The sequence below is a fragment of the Sarcophilus harrisii genome, chromosome 5, assembly GCF_902635505.1.
Source record: "Sarcophilus harrisii chromosome 5, mSarHar1.11, whole genome shotgun sequence".
Taxonomy (NCBI): domain Eukaryota; kingdom Metazoa; phylum Chordata; class Mammalia; order Dasyuromorphia; family Dasyuridae; genus Sarcophilus; species Sarcophilus harrisii.
In genome coordinates, this window is record NC_045430.1 from 98,603,891 (window position 1) to 98,626,357 (window position 22,467).

The 22,467-nt window shown below is 34.3% G+C and overlaps 1 protein-coding gene across 5 annotated transcripts in view; it reads right to left on the bottom strand.

The window, feature by feature from the left end:
- IPO8 (importin 8) overlaps nucleotides 1–22,467 on the bottom strand; it is a 134,430-nt gene that overhangs the window by 102,885 nt on the left and 9,078 nt on the right. For 4 of the 5 annotated variants that reach the window (XR_004229479.1, XM_031938112.1, XM_031938113.1 and 1 more), the window contains one exon: nucleotides 10,387–10,468. Coding sequence is in view for 2 of the 5 variants with exons in the window: in XM_031938112.1 (XP_031793972.1) it covers nucleotides 10,387–10,468 (82 nt within the window). In the remaining 3 variants the exon portion in view is untranslated. Of the gene's footprint in view, nucleotides 1–10,386; nucleotides 10,472–22,467 lie in introns of those variants that run through there. The other variant, XM_031938114.1, reaches the window with a different exon arrangement.

Below are 22,467 nucleotides of genomic sequence, written 5' to 3' on the forward strand. Positions count from 1 at the left end.
TCACTTAAGTAATAAGGATTTATTAGATGCTAAGCACTGAGAATAAAAAAGACAAAAATTTAAACTGTCTTAGCCCTTCTTAGGAGCTTACAATTCTATCGGAGGATACAACATGTACATAAGTAAGTAAATAAAATAATAAATATAAAGCAAATTTTGAAGGAAAGGGCATTAACAACTGAGGTGAAGCAGGGATCTGGAAAGATATGACATAGGTGTTACTTAAGCAAAATATTTTCAATGGCTACTATATTTATTCCAGGTCTCATTGACACAAAGCAACACAAGCAATGTTAATGTTAAAAAGACAAGTTTTTATACAAGACACAATAGTATATGACCAATATAACCTAGTGTTTGATAAACTCTAAAACCCCAGTATCTGGAATAAGAACAAGTCTTCAGGGTAAATTGAAAAAGAACAGGTTACAAACCAAGTATAGATTAAACTTTTACATCATTAAGGTAAGGTCAAAATAGGTTTAGACATAAAGAGTAATATAAACAAATTTGGAGAACAAGGAATATTCTACTTATCAGATCTATGGAAAAGGGAAAAATTCATAACCAAACAAGAGACAGAAGTATAAAACAGATAATTCTGATATTAAATTAAAAAGTTTTTGTACAAACAAAAGTTGTGTAACCAAGATTAGAAGCAAAGCAGAAAGCTGGGACACAGTCTGGGGCAGCAAATGTCTCTGATATAAATATCAGTTTTCAAATATATAGAGAATTGAATCAAATTTATAAGAAAAAAAGTCATTCCTTAACTGAGAAATGGTCAAGGAAAATAAATAGGTAGTTTTCAGATGAAGAAATTATAGTTACCTACTGTCATATGGAGAAGTGCTTAAAATTATATCTGATTTGATAAATGAAAATCAAAAGAACTCTGAGACAGCAATTCATACCTATCTGATTGACCATTATGATAAAAAAGGAAAATGATAAATGTTGAAGAGGATGTGGGAAAATTGGGACACTGTGGAATTTGGAACTATGCCCAAAGGGCAACCAAATGTGTGAATATCCTTTGATCCAGCAATATCGCTATTTGGTCCATATCCCAAAGATATAATGAAAAAGGAAAAAGGACCACATAGGCAAAAATATTTTTAGCAGCCTTTTTTGTGGTTGGCAAAACACATATTGGAAATTGAGGTGATGCCCATCAAGTGGGAGAGGTTGAACAAGTTTTGATATGACAACTAGGCAAACTTCGGAAAAATCTGGAAAGATTTGTATGAACTAATGCAAAGTGAAATGAGTAAAACCAGAAAACAAAATACACTAGAAACTACAACATTATATAATGAAAGATTATAAATAATTTAACTTTTCTTAGCAAAAGAATGATCCAAGATAATTACAAAGGACTCACAGTGGAAAATGCAATCCACATCCAGATAAAGAACTGATGGACTCAGAATATAGACTGAAGCATACTATTTTCACTTTATTTTTTTAGTGTTTTTTTCTTCTTGGTCTATTATATTTCCATATTAGCCAAATTTGTTAAAATAACTTTTATTAATATTGAAATATATCATATTATTGCATATGGATATAACCTATATCAAATTACTTATCATTTTGGGAAGAGGGGAGGGAGAAAAATTTGGGACTCAAAATGTTGTAAAGATGAATGCTAGAATTTTACATATAATTGGAAGAAAATTAAAATACTATTAAAAATTAAAAGTTTTCTTAAGATAAACCTTGCTTTCATATAAAGTTTGGGATGACTAAATGAACTTTGCAATTTGCTGGAGGTAATTAGCCTAACTCTCCTTTCTCAGTTCAATTCCCAAACACACATTGATGGACAAAATTTATAGGTTGTCTATCCAATTCAGGTCTTAATTTAGGTAACAGACAACCCCATCTGTTTAGTCTTTTCTGTGTGACTAGTCAACTCAAATTTTGAGGTCATTGTAGTTGTTTTCTAGGAGGCACTCCAATGTTCCAAAGCTTGATTTAAAAAAACAGCACAATGTCACCTACAAACAGGAATGCCAAGACAATGTCCATCCACAAAGAAACCATTCATCAATTTGGACTCTGCACTAGTTTTCCTACCACAACAAACACTTGAACAATCATGTATCTTCCTATTTTCTATCTCATCTGAAGTTTATGAACATAGGGAGATTATTCAGCAAGATTATTTTTGTTACATCTTTTTAAAAATCATGAATTCTTCCAATTTGCCTAAAGACAGAAGACAAATGTTGAAAAAGAGTCTTTGGAAAAGTTTGCTGAAAAAGATGGTGCAAATGTCTTTTTCATAACATATGAACAATAAATACTATGGAATTTTATATTATTTACATTTTTCAATTGCCTATAAAAAGCTAACTATGTAGTTCACTACTGAATATCATTTTGAAAAAGTTCCACTAGCTCCCTCCTGATCCATTCATATAATATGAACTTAATGCAAATGTAAATGAAAAACTGAATAACTCTGTGCTAGTATGAAAGTAAATAGTTCAGTAATTTTTTATTTTTATATCTAAGATCAGATTCCCACCCCCCCCCATAATTTTGGTATTTTTAACCTCTTATAGATAACTTGCAGGTGCATCAATACCCTCATAATTGAATAGAAATAGTAGGCATACTATCTTTCATGGTAAAAAGTTTATTCAGTGTTGGAGGGGATACAGGAAACTGGGGCACTGATGCATTGTTGGTGGAGTTGTGAATGGATCCAGCCATTCTGGGGAGCAATTTGGAATTACGCTCAAAAAGTTATCAAACTGTGCATACTCTTTGACCCATCAGTGCTACTACTGGGCTTATATACCAAATAGATATTAAAGAAGAGAAAGGGACCTGTATGTGCAAAAATGTTTGTAGCAGCCCTTTTTGTAGTGGCTAGAAACTGGAAATTGAATGGATGCCCATCAACTAGAGAATGGTTGGATAAATTGTGATATATGAATGTTATGGAATATTATTGTTCTGTAAGAAATGACCAGAAGGATAAGAAGGCTTGAAAAGAGACTTATATGAACTGATGCTGAGTGAAATGAGCAGAACCAGGAGATCATTATATACTTCAACAATACTGTATGAGGACGTATTCTGATGGAAGTGGGTATTTTTGACAAAGAGAAGACCTAATTCAGTTCCAATTGATTAATGATGGACAGAATCAACTATACTCAGAGAAGGAACACTGGGAAATGAATGTGGGACTACTTGCATTTTGTTTTTCTTCCCAGGTTATTTTTACCTTCCGAATCCAATTTTCCTTGTGCAACAAGAGAACTGTACAGATCTGCACACATATATTGTATCTAGGATATACTTTAACATACTTAACATGTATAAGACTGCCTGCTATCTAGGGGAAGGAGTGGAGGGAGGGAAGGGAAAAACTGGAACACAAGTGAGTGCAAGGGACAATGTTGTAAAAATTACCCACACATATGTTCTGTCAATAAAAAGCTATACTTTAAAAAAAAAAAAAGTTAATTCAGCTACATTTTACATATCTTTCCTATCTTTTTTTCTATTAGCTTCCTTTCATTTTCAACTTTAAATGCTTTTGGGAATGTTTAAGTAACTGGATCTCTTGTCAAATTTCCATTAAATTAGCTTTAACTCTTCATTTGCTTCTCTCTGCCTCAAAATGATAATATTTATAATTACCTATCAAACTTAACATTCTATATATAAGTTTATATTCTAAAATTAAAGTGCCTCTAGCAGCCATCTCTTTCCACCTGGAAAAGTCATTTGATTAATAAGTAAAGCAATTTCTGGGTTCTTTTGATCTTCTTGTAGTAACAGATTTCTAGATTTCTAGCAATTAAACATTATAAAATTACTTTAATCAATATTGATATCATTTCTTATATCTATTTCCCACTGCTAATTATTTGTTATTTTTGGCTTTGCTTTTTTATTATTGAAATTTAACATAGGCCCTCTGTACAGCAAGGAAATTCTTTACACCCTCCCTAAACTATCTCACTGCCCATAGCAGCTTTTCCAAACCTTTACATCTCTCTTTGAACCTTCTATAGTTCCCTTCCTTCATCCTATTTGCTGAGAACTTTGCCTCAAATTTCATGGGGAAAAAAATGTAAGTCATTCACCAAGAGCTTCTACTTCAACTTCTTTGTCTAACAAAAATCAGATGAGTTTTCTAACTATTCATAACTTCACTGAAATCTCACAAATATGTGACCCTTTCATGTACAAGCAGATATATTCTAATATATCGTCTTTATTAGATGGCCCCCTCTGTCATCACCATGTTATCAGTTGACTAAAACTGTTCTTCCCAAAGTCACCAATGATCTTTTAAACTGACAAATCTAATGGTCTTTTCTCAATCGCTACAGTCTTTTACATTGTCAATTATCTTTACCTCCATATATCCTTTCTCTAGGTTCTCATAATACTACTTTCTCCTCCTTCCTGAATTTTTCTCCTCAGTCTCCTTTACTAAATCGTTATCCAGGCAACACATGCTAACTAGTATTTTTCTTTATAATCAGACTTGTCATTATATGGAGCGACAAAATGGCACAGAGGTTAGAGCAATGAGCCTGAAGTGGGAAAAACTCATCTTTTATAGAGGATCACAGACAGTGGGGAACTCTGAGTGAGGTATAAAACCTTTCAGCCCAGAGGGAACCTGCTAACAATGTCTGGTTTGGCTCCCCATCTCCCCTAAGGGCTCTCGGCCTTCCTGAAAAGTCAGGGGGCGGTGACAACCTGGGTTGTGATTGAAGCAGAGTGATCCCAGGTAGAAGAATGATACCAGGTGGCAAACTACATACAATAGCAAGTTGTTTATGTGGTTCCATGTGCATAGGCACATGTCCAATGTTGTTTTGGTTACATAAGAGTATGAGGGTATAAAAAGGGGAAAGTCCTTGAAATAAACAGACTCCATTTTTCCATCATCTTCACGAATCCTGCCTCATCACTTCTCCACTAGGACAGTATATTTTAATCATCCCAGTATGGGAGCTCTAAAAAATATGGTATGTTTTGTCACCCCAACTTGGAGGCTCTAGAATGCAGGACTCAATGTTTTAATCACCCCAGCGTAGGGGCTCTAGAAAGCAAGACACAACAATCTTCCTGAGCTGAAATATAGCCTCAGACGTTTACTGGTCCTGTGAACCAGGAAAGTCATTTAACGCTGTTTGCCTCATCTACAAAATAAGTTGGAGAAGGAAAGAGCAAATCATTGCTAGACAGACAGACAGAAACAGATGGTGGAGTGAGGGAGGGAGAGAAGGAAAGAGGGAAAGAAAAAAAGAAGATTTATTAGGTCCTCTTAATGTTCCAAGTACTTTGCTAAAGGTAAGAAAAAGCAAAATAAAAAAAAATAAAAAAAAACAAGCAAGACGATCCTTTCTCAAGATTATGTTCAAAAAACAATATGGTCATTGGAGAACACAAGAAACACAGAGGTTCTTAGAAAGCTCTGAGGAAGGCCCTATCCAGATAGGGGCAATAAAAAGGGAGATTCCAGAGAATCAAAAGGACAATGAGGTAAAACTTGGCTGGGGTCTTTCCTAAAATGGCAGTGACAGGGAAAAAGCAACCAGTAAGAAGAGGAGAGGAATTCCAGGGAGGAGGTTTCTGCAAATCAAAATGACAAGAGATCCCCTGAAATTAATGTCTCTTATTGCTTTAATGTATATAATAAAACCTGCTTCAATACCTTTCTTTAGCTCGCCAAAGGACAATATTAGCTGTGTTATCGGCCATTATTCTACTGAACTGCAACACCTATTTAATTGCACCTTCTTTCTCCCTTCTTGTTTCATTTATACTGAGATTATCGAGACCAATATAATTCAGCTGGTTAGACATTATGATTATCCATTTAGTCATTGGACAAGGATCTCACATTTAGAGTACCACAAGTCATTTTAAAGTTTATAAATGGCCACAAAACACATTTTTAGCATCATTTTACTTCCTCTTCTACAACTCTGTCACTGTCCCTATAAAATGAAAGATGTCAAAGGAATAAAGGCCACTTAGTATTTTTTTTTTGTTAGTTTAATTGGAGTATAATAGCCAAAAAATTCACTACTAGTCAGTATGCTAGTGAAGAGTTTCTTCATACTTAATTGACTATTGTCAGGATTAAGCTCAAAGTCTTCATCATTATAGAACTTGTCAGAATTTATATTACCATCATCTTCCATAGTTTTCAAAAACATAGGGTCCCTTGATGCCATGATGAGAATTTGAACTTTATAGAAGTTGGGATGGAAATCTTTTAAATGCACTGCATATTGCTCTGGCTTCTTAAATAAAACATATTAAACAGAATTTAACACATATCCTTGTTTTTCTTGATAATTCAACATAACTATTATGCCAAATTACTGTATCCTAATGTGGTGGATTGTGTAGATATATAGGATTGTCCCTGATACTTAGTAAGACCTTATTTCTAGGTTTTCAAGTGCTTTTTTCAGGATGCAATTTTCTATTATGTCCTTCTTAAGAATTTTCAGAAATCACTTACCAAACCTGGTTATAATTATAATCTAAATGAATAAGACCTAAAAGACTGTTTTAGAGTAAATAAAATGAAATTTATATCATTTTCTGCAAAGGACTGCAGAATTCTATTGCAGAGGACTGCAATAGGATTCTATCATTCTTACTTCCAGCATTCCTAAGAAGAAAATAACCAAATAAACAAATTCTTATTGTAAACAAGTTATGTTAAAATCAAACAGAAGTAAATCCTTGCTAACCGCATGCTGATTTGGAAAACCACAGATAAATATTATCTAAGTTTTACTATATATTTATTTTGTTAATCATTTCCCAATTACATTTTAATCAAGTTTGGGAGTATTGTACTTGGAAATTTTACAGGTTGCTTGTAGCTATGAGTTTAACATCTCTACTGCAGATTGACTTTTGGTTTACTCCCTTTCTTTCAGTTTACTCCCTCTCTTTCCCTCTCGTCAATTTCTGGTAGAAATAATAAGCAGTCAAATAAGCAAAAGGAAGACAGAGAAAATTAAAGTACTCATTCTGGTCCCAAGTTAACAGAATCTATGGCTGATAATAAGAATTATTCCTTTTCATTTAAACATATTCCAACAAAAAAGTATAATTGTCTACCCAACTATCCCCCTTCAACTAATGCACCCAACCTCAATCTTCTATACATTCTCATAAAAGCTTCTCATATCATGATGGGAAGAACAGTAAACTAACTTAAATGAGAGTTCAAAATCACTTATCTGTTATTTCAATCTGTCATCCTATTCTCTTCATATTAATAGAAACAGTCAAATCCTGCTTATCCATATTACAAGAAGTCAAAAAATAGACAATCCTAAAAAATTCTACTTGGGTCAAAAAAAAATTTTTTTAAATTATATATATATATATATATATATATATATATATATATATATATATAAAACAAGATAACTATTTCTAAGGCCTACATAACTTTCTAATATTAAAATTAGATTATTTTAACCTAATTTAATCCAATATTAAAATTGTATTCCCTAATCATTCACTAGCTGAATGATGGGAGAGAAATGGATGAGGAAAAGAGTAATCCGTTTAGCTATTCCATAGTAAAAAGTTAAATATGATAAATTTTGCTGGAGTAGCTTTCAGAAAAGTAAGGCATCTAGATGATTCAGTCAACAGAACATATGGCCTGAAACCAGGAGGACCTCAGTTTATATTGCATCTCACTTATCAGCTGTGTGATCCTACAAGCCACTTAACCTCTGTTTGCTTTGGAGGCTCAGTGGGAAGACCTGAGTTCAAAGTCCAGGCTCAGACTAGCTGTGTAACCCTGGACAAGTCACTTAATTTCTACTTATTTACCTTAATCCACTGAAAAAGGAAATGGAAAATCACTTCAGTATCTTTGCCAAGAAAATCCCACAGAGAATACTGACATGCTATGGTCCATGGGTCACAAAGCTTTAGATATAACTAAACAACAGGCACATTTTCACAGTACTGCTTCATACAAAATTATTCCCCATAATTTTCAAACTATGTTTAAAAAGTATTAAAAGTTATGTTGTGTTAATAAAAAGTTATGTTAAAATATAAAAGTTATGTTAAAAGTACAAATAATGTATTTACCAAAAGAGAGAAATGTACATTTGTGTACTTTTTGGTACTTTGTTGCCATCATATTTACAAGCTTATTTACATGTGGCAATTAAAAGCAAATATATAAAAGTTCACAACAGTTACAAAGATAAATGATATAGTAGAAAGAGCACTAGGTTTAGTCTTAAACTCTGATTAGTACCATTACCCCATATATGCCAATTAACTTCCCTAGGCCTCAATTTGATCATCTATATAAAATAAAAATAATAGTGTTTCCTCACAATTGTGAGGAAATGCTTTTTTAAAATATTTTAAAATATTCAAGCACTATACTAATTTATACTTTTTAAATTTATTTTATTTTAATTTATTTGTTATACTTTATCATAGAATATGATAAAGGTTAAAAAAAACCTCATTCTTGTTAGAAAGTTGTAATCAAGCTACAAAAGCTACAAGCTACAAGCTACAAAAAAAAAAAAAAAAAAAAAAAAAAAAAACTACAAAGATGACATCCTAAAGCTGGCAAAAAATTAATACAACTAAAAAAAAAAAGAAAGCAAAATTATTTGTCATCCCTTCAACTTAATTTTATAAAAGCTTAAAATTTAAAATAAACAAGAACTTTGAGAACTCTATTTATACAATGCCAAATAGGTTACTACTGAATATAATACATTTTTTTTTAAGTTTACTTACATCTAACCCAGAGAGAGAACTGTGGGAAGTGAATGTAGATCACAACATAACATTTTCATGTTTTGTTGTTGTTTGTTTGCATTTTATTTTCTTTTTGATTTAATTTTTCTTGTATAAATATGAATGCATATATTTAGATTTAACATATTTTTTACCATGTTTAACATATATAACATATATTAGATTACTTGCTATCTAGGGAAGGGGTAGAGGGAAGGAGAGAGAAATTGGAACACAAGGTTTTGGAAGGGTTAATGCTGAAAAATTATCCATTTATATATTTTGAAAATTAAAAAGCTTTATTTAAAAAAATTATAAGGTCTCAGCAATCTTAGAGGCCTTTTATATAGCCAGAACAGCATTAGGTTCCTGATCTTTTAATACTGTTATGACACATTTGTTACAAGTTTACTCAAAGCCAGAAGCCACATATACTGAGTATACTATTGTGTGGAATGGAGAGATAAAGTGAAGAACTTACAGGAATATAAGAATTTATTCTTTTTCTGAATTTTATCTTTTTTTATTATTTCTATGTCTCTGCAACCTACATAAGTACAGTGTGTGCTAGCCAATATTTACTTAACCAGAGATGATGATGTTTATCCTTGTTAATTTTATCAATATTTAGATTATTAAATGCCGTAACTCAGTAATCTGAAGTTTGAAAATCTGATGGATGATTCCTCTTGGAACCAGGGAAACTGAAAACATTCTGTTCTAATCTGCTTTTGGCACCAATAGTTAACACTCAATTAGGGGAGAGGGCACCTTTTTCTCAATGCTCCCCAACTTATGATGTAATCCTTTGTAACAGAACCTATAAAAGCTATATATCTTTTTTTTTTAATATATCTTTACTAATTCTTTAGCACTCCTACCACGAGCTTTCTCTTTTCCTTATCTTGTGATAGAATGGCTCATCCTCTGGAGGTTTTAATAAACAACCTTTCTGCTTTCTATTCTGAGTGATCTCTGAGTAGTCATTTTGGGTAAGGGTCTTCTATATCCCACACACTATGTATATTCATATATACACATATAATGGGAATTGTTGTACACACACACACACACACACACACACATATACATATATAGGATATGTATATAGGATACCCTGCACACATATATATAATCATTTCATTCTATTCCATAGATTCAATTTAATTTGCCAAGAGAAACAGAGAATGGGAAAAGAGAATAAAAGAGGAAACAGTTAGAGAAGAGAGTGGTGGAGATAGAGTTACAGGAAATACAAATGGGGAGACAGGATTATTAGGGGGAAATTTAATCATTAATGGCATGTTTCTGACACTACCAAAATCCTCTTCTTGCCCAAAATTTTGAGTAATGACTGGTACCTTTCCTTATGTTCCACTGAAAAGAAAAGTAAACTGTTTAACTAACAGGACTATTTCAGAGCTGCTTATTTTCCTAGAAAAAAAAGTTACTTAAGAAATTAGTTACACTAAGCTACTAAAGATATTAAGAAGTTAAAATGCTATTTTTACTTCTTTTCACTTGTACAAATGCATTTTAATGATTTCTAAAAAAAAAAAATATATATATATATATATATATAAAACTTACCTGCTTGACGTACTGGGAATTCAACTTGGTCTGAGACTATAATCTGAAGCAGACTCGGAGCAAAATTGATAATCTTGTAAGACTGAAATTACAAAAAAAAAAAAATTACATAAAAACACTATAAATATTTAGCAATAAGCTTAAATGGCCTATAATTATTATCATATTTTCTGATTATTTTTAAACAGTATAAAAGAATTTTTTTTTTTTAATGTGGGCAGAGGGAAATAAGAATCACAGCGTTTTAAGATCATTACAGAGCAAGCTTAACTCCTAAAACTCTCAATGTGTGATCTCTGTCCAATAATCAAAAACTTGATATATAATAGCTGATAAAATTCAATATGCAATAATGGTACCCTAAGTGAAATCAGAAGGCATAAAAAAGTTGTGATTAAAGGGAATGGTGATTTTTACTTTTCTTTGTATCCCCAATGCACATAGAAAGAACTTAAAATATTTACAGACTGACTGAAATAAGAAAATGATCAAAACAAGAAAAGAAAAGAAACAATATTTCAGAAAAGAAAAATTTCAAAAATTAGTCAAAATAAGCAAGAGAAATACAAATAGAAAGATTACAAAGGGTCTTAATAAGAAAAAATTTAAGTTTTTGTTGGGGTTTTTTTTTTAATATAATGACACATTTTATTTTGACCCAAGATATCTCCCAACAGATCACTAAACTCCTTTCTTTCTCGAGGGGGTGAGAAGTGGGAGGGTAATTAAATTATCAATTTCTCAAAGAAAAGAATAACTATACCTGAAATGTGACATTATGATAATATTTACTAACCACTACCAAACACTTTTGTGCCGCTACATAATGACTTTACTTTAGTTGTTGTATATTGTTCTTTTAACTGTATTCTGTTTATTCTGCATCATTTCATATACTCCTTCCAATGTTTCTATAAATTAGTCATGTCACTCTTTACAGATCAATAGTATATGCTGCATTGACCTGCCTGAACAGAAATAGACTGCCCAGTTCCTAAATGCATCATCAAAAACTTGAAAATAGCACCAAAGATGATCAAAAAAATCTAATGAGAAACTACACATGTGATTTATTCCAATTCATATGTACAAAAAGGTAGCCAGAAATCCATAACAAATAGGTAATAAGGGAGGATTCTGGGAAGATGACAGTTTAGGTTGGTAAATTTCAAGCTCTCCATATTTCCTCCACAAATTTGCACCTCGGAACCAACATAGACGGGTGAAAAATCAATTAGATTTAGGATAGAACAGAAAAGTATCCTCCAGATACATCCTACAAGATCTGAGGAAAGACCCCAGGACTGGATTAATCCAGAAGAAGGTCAAACACCTCTAGATTAGCTCCACAAAAACATCAAATGGGGAGCCTTTGGGTTAGCTAGGTGTGGCTGGAGCTTCAGCAGAAGCCACAGAGACTTTCACCTCTCAGACTATTCTTGGTATCTGGATTTGAGTCCAGAAAGATTGTGTGAACCTTAGCTTATTAGGAACACCAAACACAACTGTGCTTCTAAGAAGCAGCCCTGGGCAAGAAGGAACCAGAACCCTGTGAGTGCAGAAGCAGCTGATGAGGGATGCTGCTGGCTGTGAACACTTGCAGGAGGGTGAAGTTCTTGGTTTAGGGTTCCTGATCAGAGTGGAGAACTAAAGGAAAGCCTGAGGTACCATCTCCTCACTTCAAGATTAGAGGTGCTTACACTAATACCTCTTATTAAAAAAAAAAAAAAAAAAAAATTAACCAGCAAAGAAAAATCTCACCGTAGAAACTCACTATGGGAACAAGGAAGACTGGGGTTCATCTTCAGAGGAAAGCACTGAAATAAAAAAGCTTCTACCCCAAAAGTAACATGAAATAGTTCTCAGCCTAGAGAAAATTTATAGAAGAACTCAAAAAAAATCAAATGACACACACTGAAAAAAAACTAAAAAAAAAAAAAAAAAAAAAAAACCATCCAAGAAAAAAAAAAGATTATGGGGGGAAAAAAAGTTAATCAACTAGAAAAGAAGAGACAGAGTTTCTCAAAAATGAAAATTGTTATGGATCAGAACTCTGTACCTGAAACAAGGATTCTTACAAGATGTTAAGTTAGTGGAATAGGTAAGACAATGGTTATCTAGTTCAGCATGGTGATTAATAGTTCTCTAGTTCAAGACATGAACTTAGTACTTAATATAAGAACTTAATACTTAATATTATTAATTATTAATACTTAATAATTACAAGATTAGCACCTATTCTACAAGATTCACAACTATAATGATGTAATTATAATGGAGTATATAAGAAACCAACAAGGACAGAGAGACATTCCATCTTTGGTCAGGCTCCTAGTGGCTCTCCTGAGAGATTAGTTCAGAATCAGAAGGCCCCGGAGACAGACTCAGAAGGCCCTGGAAACAGACTCAGAAGGCCCAGGGTCAGACTCAGAGGGGGCTCAGAGACAGACTGGGAGAAGACAGAGGGCTGAAGGCTGGAACACAAGCCCTCAAACTGAGACAGACTTCAAGACAGAGACCAGAGTGGTGGTCTTCCTGTCTCCCCCACAAAAACCAAGACACATTCTGGAAGATCTCAAGAAAGCTAGCTCAGCAAGGAGATAAGACTTTGAAGGAGATAATAAAGAATTTGGACTTTAAGACATGACTATTCTTGTGGTGAGTACTCTACTGAAACAAAGGCTGGTCCAGAGACCTCCAGAAAACCAACCAGAACACTATATTTTGGCATCCAAATGTGGGGCTAAGGACCTAAATCTGTGACCCAGAAATTAGGGCGAGTACAAAAATAGACAAGAAGGAAACTTTGTTAAAAGCTAAACTAGTGTTTCAGCTGAAATGAGACAAATGTTTAGAAATGAGCCTTCTCCACTGCAAGGAAAGTGTGTAGAAAGCATGGTTAGATTGATAAAAAACCAAGGTTTGATTATAACTTAGGAGCAGATCACAGGACTTTTAGAAACATTACAGTACTTGTCTCCTTGGTTCTCAAAGGAAGAAGAATTAGAGCCAGACAAGTGGAAATTAGTGGGAGAGCAACTAATAGAATATTACAATGATAATAATGGTCATGATTCAATTCCTAAAGAAACTTTCTATATATATAACAATACAATTGGCTCTAGGGAATTACATAAGTAATAGAATAAGGGGAAAAAAGAAAGTGCAGGAAGGAGAGGGTACTAATATAGCAGCATAAAGAATTAGACAAGAAAGAAATTAAGTACAAAGCTAAGGAAATTAAGGAGTGTGGTGCTTCACAGCAGGAGCCATTAGGGCATTCCCCTTCCCCTGACCTACCCCCTCTCAATTAACTCTTCATGGGTGGAGAGAGAAGGAGGAGGGGGAGGGGCAGTGACACCATCAGCACTACCCATGCAGGAGCTTTGTCCACCCCCTATGACAAGATTACAAAAGGCACTAGTTAAAGCTAAAAAAGGACATGATATATCTGATTTAAGAATAGAAGCATACCCTGTTATTCAAGAGTTTGACTCTTCAGATCAACAAAGGAGAAGATACATTTCTTTTGATCTGGAAAAAATCAAAGATTCGAAAAAGGGTTGCACTCTTTATGGGGCTACATCATGTTATGTTAAGATGGTATTAGAGAATTTGGCTTATGAAATTTTTACCCCTAGTGATTGGAAATCTATAGCAAGGACATGTTTAGAACCTGGACAAAACTTCTTGTGGCTTTTGGAGTATAGTGAACTCTGCAGAATACAAGACCAATAAAATAGGCAAACTGTTGTTAAAATACCAGTCATCTTTGATAAACTTGCAGGTAAAGGTCAATATTCAGACACTTTAGCCCAGATTAATTACCTTTTGACAGCATATGAGCAAATTGCTGCTACTGCTGCTATAAAAGCATGGGACACCCTCCCAGGAAAACAGGATAGAGGGAAGCCTTCACGAAAATAAAGCAAGGTCCATATGAACTCTTTACTGAATTTGTGGGACGTCTGCAAACAGCTGTCATACGAACTATAGGTGAAAATGTTGCAACAGGAGTAATGATCAAACAACTTGTTAAAGAAAATGCTAATGAAGTTCGTAGAAGAATTATTCTGGGATTACACAAAGATGCTCCTTTAGAGGAGATCATAAGACGCTATGCCACAGTGGGTACAAATGTCTTGTATACTCAGGCTATGATGCAGAACATAGGGAGACAGGGTCCCTCTTGGCAAGGGATTACCAGAGAGACTCGTCAATGCTTTCAATTGGTTAAATAAGGCATCTGAAATATCAATGAAGGCATAGAGATAGAGTGAGAAGACAGTATGAGAGAACAAGATCCAAAACCCCATGTCCAAAATGCAAAAAGAGCTTCCACTGGGCCTCAGAATGTAGATTGACCCAGGGAAATGAGAGGCAGGGCTCAGTTCCAAGACCACAAACAAAAACCAGGTGGGGCATGATGGCAGCAAAACCAGAGAGTCTTTAGAAGTACTCTGATATGATCAATCAGCTAAAAAGCAATCTGATAGAAGAAAGGGATTATAATTGGAGAGAATACAGGCTTTTTAACTCAACAAAAGGAGAGTGTCCAGTGTGAGCAGCTCCAATATAATTGTTAGGTGATGTGGAGAATGGAAGGGACCAGATAGGTTAACTGCTTGTCTCTTTACAGATAGAGAGGAATCAAATGGGTGCCAATGAGCATCTTGAGAGGAAGAAAAAAGAGAAAAACTTAAAACAAAGGAGAAGACCTAAGAAACATCTGACATTGAAAGAGTATGGCTGGTAATGAGACTGTTACAGAACTTCAAAACATGCAGGAATCATTGGATTCTCTGAGACATGATATGACTGACAGAGGACGTCAAAATCTGCAGGAATCATTGAATTCCCTGACACATGATGAGACTACTGCAGGACTTCAAAACTTGCAGGAATTATTGGATTCCCTGTCACATGAATTAATGGACAATAGATTGGTTTTGGACTATTTCTAGGATTTATGGACATGTATAATTCTTCATGTTGATTCATGTTGTTTGTTATGTTGATAGATTTATGTATACCTGTTTCAAGTAAGACCCTTCAGAAATCGCTAATCTGGTTTGATTCCCCATTTCCTTTGGTGTTTTCACCTCCATTCCTGAGACATCAGGGAGGGCGTGATCACCTCCTTTTTTGATGTTTTCACTCCCTTTTTCTGAGAAGTCAGGAAGGGTGTGATGACTTCCTTTTTGGGGTTCTCACCTCCCTGAAAAGTCAGGGAGGGCATGACCACCTATGTTCTAAAACAAAACAAAGCAGAAGATGTTATGGGCCAGAACTCTGTACTTGAAACAAGGATTCTTACAAGGTGCTAACTCAGTGGAATTGATAATACAATGGTTATCTAGTTTAGCATGGTGATTAATAGCTCCCTAGTTCAGTACATGTAGTTAGTACTTAAAATAGTTCTACAAGACTGACATCTATTCTACAAGATTCACACCTCTGAACTGACTTTAATTTATAAGAAATCAAGCCATTCTCCAATTGATAAATGGTAAAAGGACATGAACAGACAATTCTCAGATGAAGAAATTGAAACTATTTCTAGCCATATGAAAATATGCTCCAAGTCATCATTAATCAGAGAAATGCAAATTAAGACAACTCTGAGATACCATTATACACCTGTCAGATTGGCTAGAATGACAGGGAAAGATAATGGGGAATGTTGGAGGGGATGTGGGAAAACAGGGACACTAATACATTGTTGGTGGAATTGTGAATACATCCAGCCATTCTGGAGAGCAATTTGGAACTATACTCAAAAAGTTATCAAACTGTGCATACCCTTTGATGCAGCAGTGTTTCTACTGGGCTTATACCCCAAAGAGATACTAAAGAAAGGAAAGGGACCTGTATGTGCCAAAATATTTGTGGCATCCCTGTTTGTAGTGGCTAGAAACTGGAAAATGAATGGATGCCCATCAATTGGAGAATGGTTGGATAAATTGTGGTATATGAATTTTATGGAATATTATTGTTCTGTAAGAAATGACCAGAAGTGCATTTTTGTTCTTCTTCACGGGTTATTTATACCTTCTAAAACCTATTCTCCCTGAGCAACAATAGAACTGTTCAGTTCAGCACACATATATTGTATCCAAGATCTACTGTAACCTATTTAACATGTATAGGACTGCTTGCCATCTGGAGGAGAGGGTGGAGGGAGGGAGGGGAAAAATCGGAACAGAAGTGAGTGCAAGGGATAATGCTGTAAAAAAATTACCCTGGCATGGGTTCTGTCAATAAAAAGTTATTTAAAAAAATAAAATAAAATAAAAATAGTAAAACAAACAAAAAAAAAAAAATGACCAGCAGGATGAATACAGAGAGGCTTGGAGAGAATTACGTGAACTGATGCTAAGTGAAATGAGCAGAACCAGGAGATCATTATATACCTCAACAACGATACTGTATGAGGATGTATTCTGATGGAAGTGGATTTCTTCAACAAAGAGATCTAACTTACTTTCAACTGATCAAGAATGGACAGAAGCAGCTACACCCAAGGAAAGAACACTGGGAAATGAATGTAAACTGTTTGCATTTTTGTTTTTCTTCCCAGGTTATTTTTACCTTCTGAATCCAATTCTTCCTGTGCAACAAGAGAACTGTTCGGTTCTGCACACATATATTGTATCTAGGATATACTGTGACATATTTAACATGTGTAAGACTGCTTGCCATCTGGGGGAGGGGGTAAAGGGAGGGAGGGGACAAGCTGGAACAGAAGTGAGTGCAAGGGATAATGTTGTAAAAAAAATTATCCACGCATGGGTTCTTGTCAATAAAAAGTTATAATTTAAAAAAAAACAAAAGATTCACACTTCTGATAATATAATTATAATAGAGTATATAAGCTGGGACAAACTCAGTATTCATTCAATCTAACACCACCATGGTAGCAGGGTCTCCTCCTTCATTTCTCCACTGAGACCAAGGTCCATCTGGGCCAGACAGACTCAGAGGGGCTTGAAGACAGACTCGGAAAAGACAGAAAACTGGAGGCTAGAGCACATGCTCTCGGACTGAGACAAACTTCAAGACACAGACTGTTGTAGTGGTCCTTCTGCTTCCTCTAAAGAAACCAAGATATATTCTGGGGGACCTCAAGAAAGCTAGCCCAGGCACCAGGCAAGGAAATAGGACTTTGAAGGAGAAAATAAAGAATTTGGACTTTAACACCTGGCTATTCTTGGGCTGATTATTATGCTGAAACAAAGGCTGGTCCAGAGACCTCCAGAAAACCAACCAGAACACTACAGAAAATAATTCTTTAAAAATTAGAATTGGGCAAGGCCAGTGGAGAAGCTATAAGAGATCAAGAAATAACAAAACAGATTATAAAGAATGAGAATATAGAACCAAATGTGAAACATCAGAAAAATGACAGATTTGGAGAACAAAGGAATTCCCAGATTAAGAAATTGAAACTATTTCTATTAATATGAAAGGGTGTTCTAAATCACTATTGATAAGAGAAATGCACATTAAGACAACTCTGAGATACCACTACACACCTGTCAGATTGGCTAAGATGACAGGAAAAGACAATGGCGAATGTTGGAAGGGATGTGGGAAAACTAGGACACTGATGCATTATTGGTGGAGTTGTGAATGGATCCAACCATTCTGGAGAACAATTTGGAACTATGCTCAAAAAGTTATCAAATTGTGCATATCCTTTGATCCAGCAGTGTTACTACTGGGCTTACATCCCCAAAGAGATCTTAAAGAAAGGAAAGGGACCTGTATGTGCCAAAATGTTTGTGGCAGCCCTTTTTGTAGTGACTAGAAACTGGAAATTGAATGGATGCCCAACAATTGGAGAATGGTTGAATAAACTGTGGTATATAAATGTTATGGAATAGTATTGTTCTATAAGAAATGACCAGCAGGATGAATACAGAGAGGCTTGGAGAGAGTTACGTGAATTGATGCTAAGTGAAATGAGCAGAACCAGATCATTATACACTTTAATACTCTATGAGGATGTATTCTGATGGAAAAGGTTATCTGCGACAAAGAGAAGATCTAATTCAGTTCCAATTGATGAATGATGGACAGAATCACTGTCTCACCCAGAGAAGGAACACTGAGAAATGAATGTGGACTACTTGTATCTTTGTTTTACTTCCCAGGTTATTTTTACGTTTTGAATTCAAATCTGCACATATATATTGTGTCTAAGATATACTTTAACATGTTTAACATGTATGAGACTGGCTGCCATCTAGGGGGGGAGATGGAAGGAGGGAAGGGAAAAGTTGGAACAGAAGTGAGTGCAAGAGACAATGTCGAAAAATTTCCCATGCATGTGTTCTGTCAATAAAAACCTATAATTAATTTTTTTAAAAAATAGCTGGCCTTGGAATGGGGTGGGGGTGGGGGCAAAAGGAGGGAAAATGAATAAAGTAAATAAGGTACACAGCAGGAAAAAAAAGAACAATTTACAAGGAAGTAAAGGGAAAAAATGGGACATTCATGAATATAATTTCTTCTACTAATATATAAGTATATACTTTCTTGATCTGGTAATTTGTTATCTATTTTGAATCCTCCCTGATGTTCTGCTGGGCACATGACAATGTTCTCTTTTGTTTTGTTTTATTTTGTTTTGTATTCTGTAATGGGCTGAAACTGAGCAGATGCACTGAGGTCTGAGCACTTAAGGCTAATTACTAATTGGACAATATTAGTATATGCTTAGAGAAAGAATGACCCTGCCCACTACTCTGTGCAAGCTTGATCTGTTGTATTGGAGATTGGGTGGAGGATTTAAGTGGTGGAGTAAGAGAGTCAGAGTCACTACTGGTGGATTCGTGTTATGATTACTCTCACTTCATATGGCCATTCCGTTCACATCCATAAAGAATAAAGATCAAAGACTTTTGCTGATCCCGACTCTGGTTGATTCTAAAGTATGCAGGGTGCTAATGCGGCCTTCACAGTATTCCATTTCTGTTTTTCTTTTTTTCATAATGTTTTTCAAATAAAATATTTTTTTAAAAAGGAAAAAAAAAAAAAAAAAAGAAAGAAAGAAATAGGTAATTGAGTGCTACTTGCTAGCAAACCAGGGCAAAACAGGCAAACAAATAAGCAATCAGATCAGAGATAGGTGTATAGCGTTGGCTCAATGCCCAGATGCAATAAGACTGGAAGTCTAAATATAGAGAGAGCTGAATCAAATCTATAAAAAATAAGAGCCATTCCTCAATCAATCAATAGTCAATGGATATCAACAGGCAGTTTTCAGATGAAGTGATCAAAGCTATCTGTAGTTAAGTGAAAAAGTATTCCAAGTAACCACTGATTAGAGAAATGCAAAATTAAACAACTCTGAGCTACCACTTCACACCTATCAAATTGACTAATATGACCAAAAGGGGAAATGACAAATGCTGGATATGTGGAAAATTGAGACACTTTATTGGTGAAATGATACACTGATTCGACCATTTTGTAGAGCAATTTACAAATCCAAAAGACTTGACCCAGCAATACCACTATTCTGCATTCCAAAGAGATGACCTTCCAAAAGACTTGACCCAGCAATACCACTATTCTGCATTCCAAAGAGATGACCTTGTTTGGAGGTGCTCTTCTCAGAAAAGTACAAATCTGGTCATAAAGCCCCAACGTGGGTACCTAGTAAGATCCCAAAATGGCACAGCATCACTCAGACAAAAAAGCATATATCCCACAGGAGGTCTCCCAAAATTCTATCCTAAGATGTACAGAATATTGAATATCCACTTTCCTGAACCTCAAAGACCCAAGAAGTATATGTCAGTGCAAAACTCTAGGGACCCCAAATCAGACCTCTTTGCTGGGATGGGGAACTTTGAGTATACAACTACATATATCAGATTTTTTTATGTTAAGTTTTGTTCAACAGGTTTTTTTTTCCTTTTCTTAATTATTCAACTATAATAGTTTATAAGGAGGAGAGGACAAGAGAGTGGCTATAGATGGAATTTTAAATGATGTAAAAACAAAAAATGATATAAAAAGTTTAATTATGCTTTTTTAAATGCCATTATATTCACAAACAATAATTTGATCAATTATTTCTTCCAATCACTAAATAATATTTGTTTTTAGCTTTTTGCTCTCACAAATAATGTTGCTATGAACATAAGAATCATTTCCTTCTGTCAATAACCTTGGGATATGATTCCAATAGTTTGATCTCTAGAACAAAGAGCATGAATAATTTAATAACTTAGCTTGGTTAACTCCAAAGTTATTTCCAAACAATTGAACCAATTTACTCTTCCACTGATAATAACACCTATCCCTGGGAGAAATGATTATTAATAACCAATAATTTAGAGGGGAGAATTCAGAGTTCTTCCAAAGTTTTTCTTCTAAAGTTCTTTAGGACATTACTGATAATGATAACTTTGACTCTCCTTGATCTTGGTCATATCCCACACAACCTAGCAAAGAACTGAATCAAGCTTGGTGGGGTATACATTCTTTAAAATGACAGACTAAAGAAATGAGTGATGCAGTATAAATTTTCTCTATCTAAGAGATTTTATTTATTTCATTTTAACATATAGTCCCACCTCCAATCACTTTAACCAGTTGGATTTGATTGTTGTTTGATGGACCACCTGCTTTTGAAGGACATATAAATTGTGAGTCCACTGCCAGGGCCACCTTTGGTTTAAGAAAGATGGCCAAATGACCATTCTTTTATTAATAACCTACTGACCTTATTAATAAAATGATTAAATTACCCAGAAACTATGTCTCTAATACCTTTTAAACATCACATCTTTTCTACCTCTGCCAATTTGATAAGTATGAGGTAGTACTGATGGGATGAATGAACTCCAGCAAAAGATCATGTCCCTACACAACAATCCAATCTGAATGAACCCCAGTAAGGAACAAGCTGACCCTATAGTTACCTTGTATTGACAGAGCTATCCTGTACTGACACCAGCAGTTATCTGATACAATCTAGAGGTTAATCTATATACATCTAGAGGTTAAGCTCCCAAGACTATCTTATATAAATAGTCTAATTACGACCACCAACTGATTTATTGACACACACAATTAGTATAGTTAGCACACTTTGTTCTAGGTCCTTTCCCATAAAAGATTCCATTTCTCCCCTTGATAACTGTGAGTTCCACAAGGGAACTTTACTCACTTGCTAAGAGTCAGAGTAAAACTGCCCCTTGACTGGAGAAGGTTTGAGTATATTAGTCCATTCTCAACAATTCCCACCTTCATGACTTCTTATAACTCATCAGTACCTCATAGGTATATAAATTTGTGTTTATAAAAATTATTAATAATGTGTATTTCTTCTTTCCTGTAAATTGACAATCTGACAATTAAGGAATGGTTCTTTCTTTTTAATGTCTATCAAATTCCTTTAGATATGGGAAATATATTTTGTGAATTCACAAGTTTGCTTTTTATTCTGCTTGTGCTTATCTGACTTATGTCAAAGCTTAAGATAATTAGGATTCTCATTTACTTTTGTCTTTAAAGATCTTATCTATACCAAGTCCATTTAAAAATTTTTCCTTTAACCATAACTGGGAAATTTCGCCTCTACTTTTTAGCAGTATGACTTTATCTTTAGGTATTTAATCTATCTGGAATTTAGGGTGGCCTAAAATAAAACACAAAATTTTTAAATGTTTTTTAGTTCGACTTTTTATTTTGTCTTTTTGGAATTTATGGTAACATAAGTATAACTCTAAACTTATATTTCTTTTTAGCCAAAGTGCTTTCTAGTTCTCCTAGTACTTCTTACTGAATAAAGAATATTGCTCCTAGTAGTTTGTGTTTCTGGGTTTATCAAACACAAGTCTTACCTATCAATTCCAAAATATATTTTTTTATGCTCACAAATAGTTTGTTTATAATTAGTTTTATAATATGGATTGTGATTTGTTACTGCCTTGCCCACTTCCTTCTTACTTTTCATAATACCATTTCATATGATGCTTTACTATTCTAAGAAATGGTGTGATTGTTAAGTCTAAATTTATAAACTATTCTTTTGGTAATATGACTGATATAAGCATAAATCTG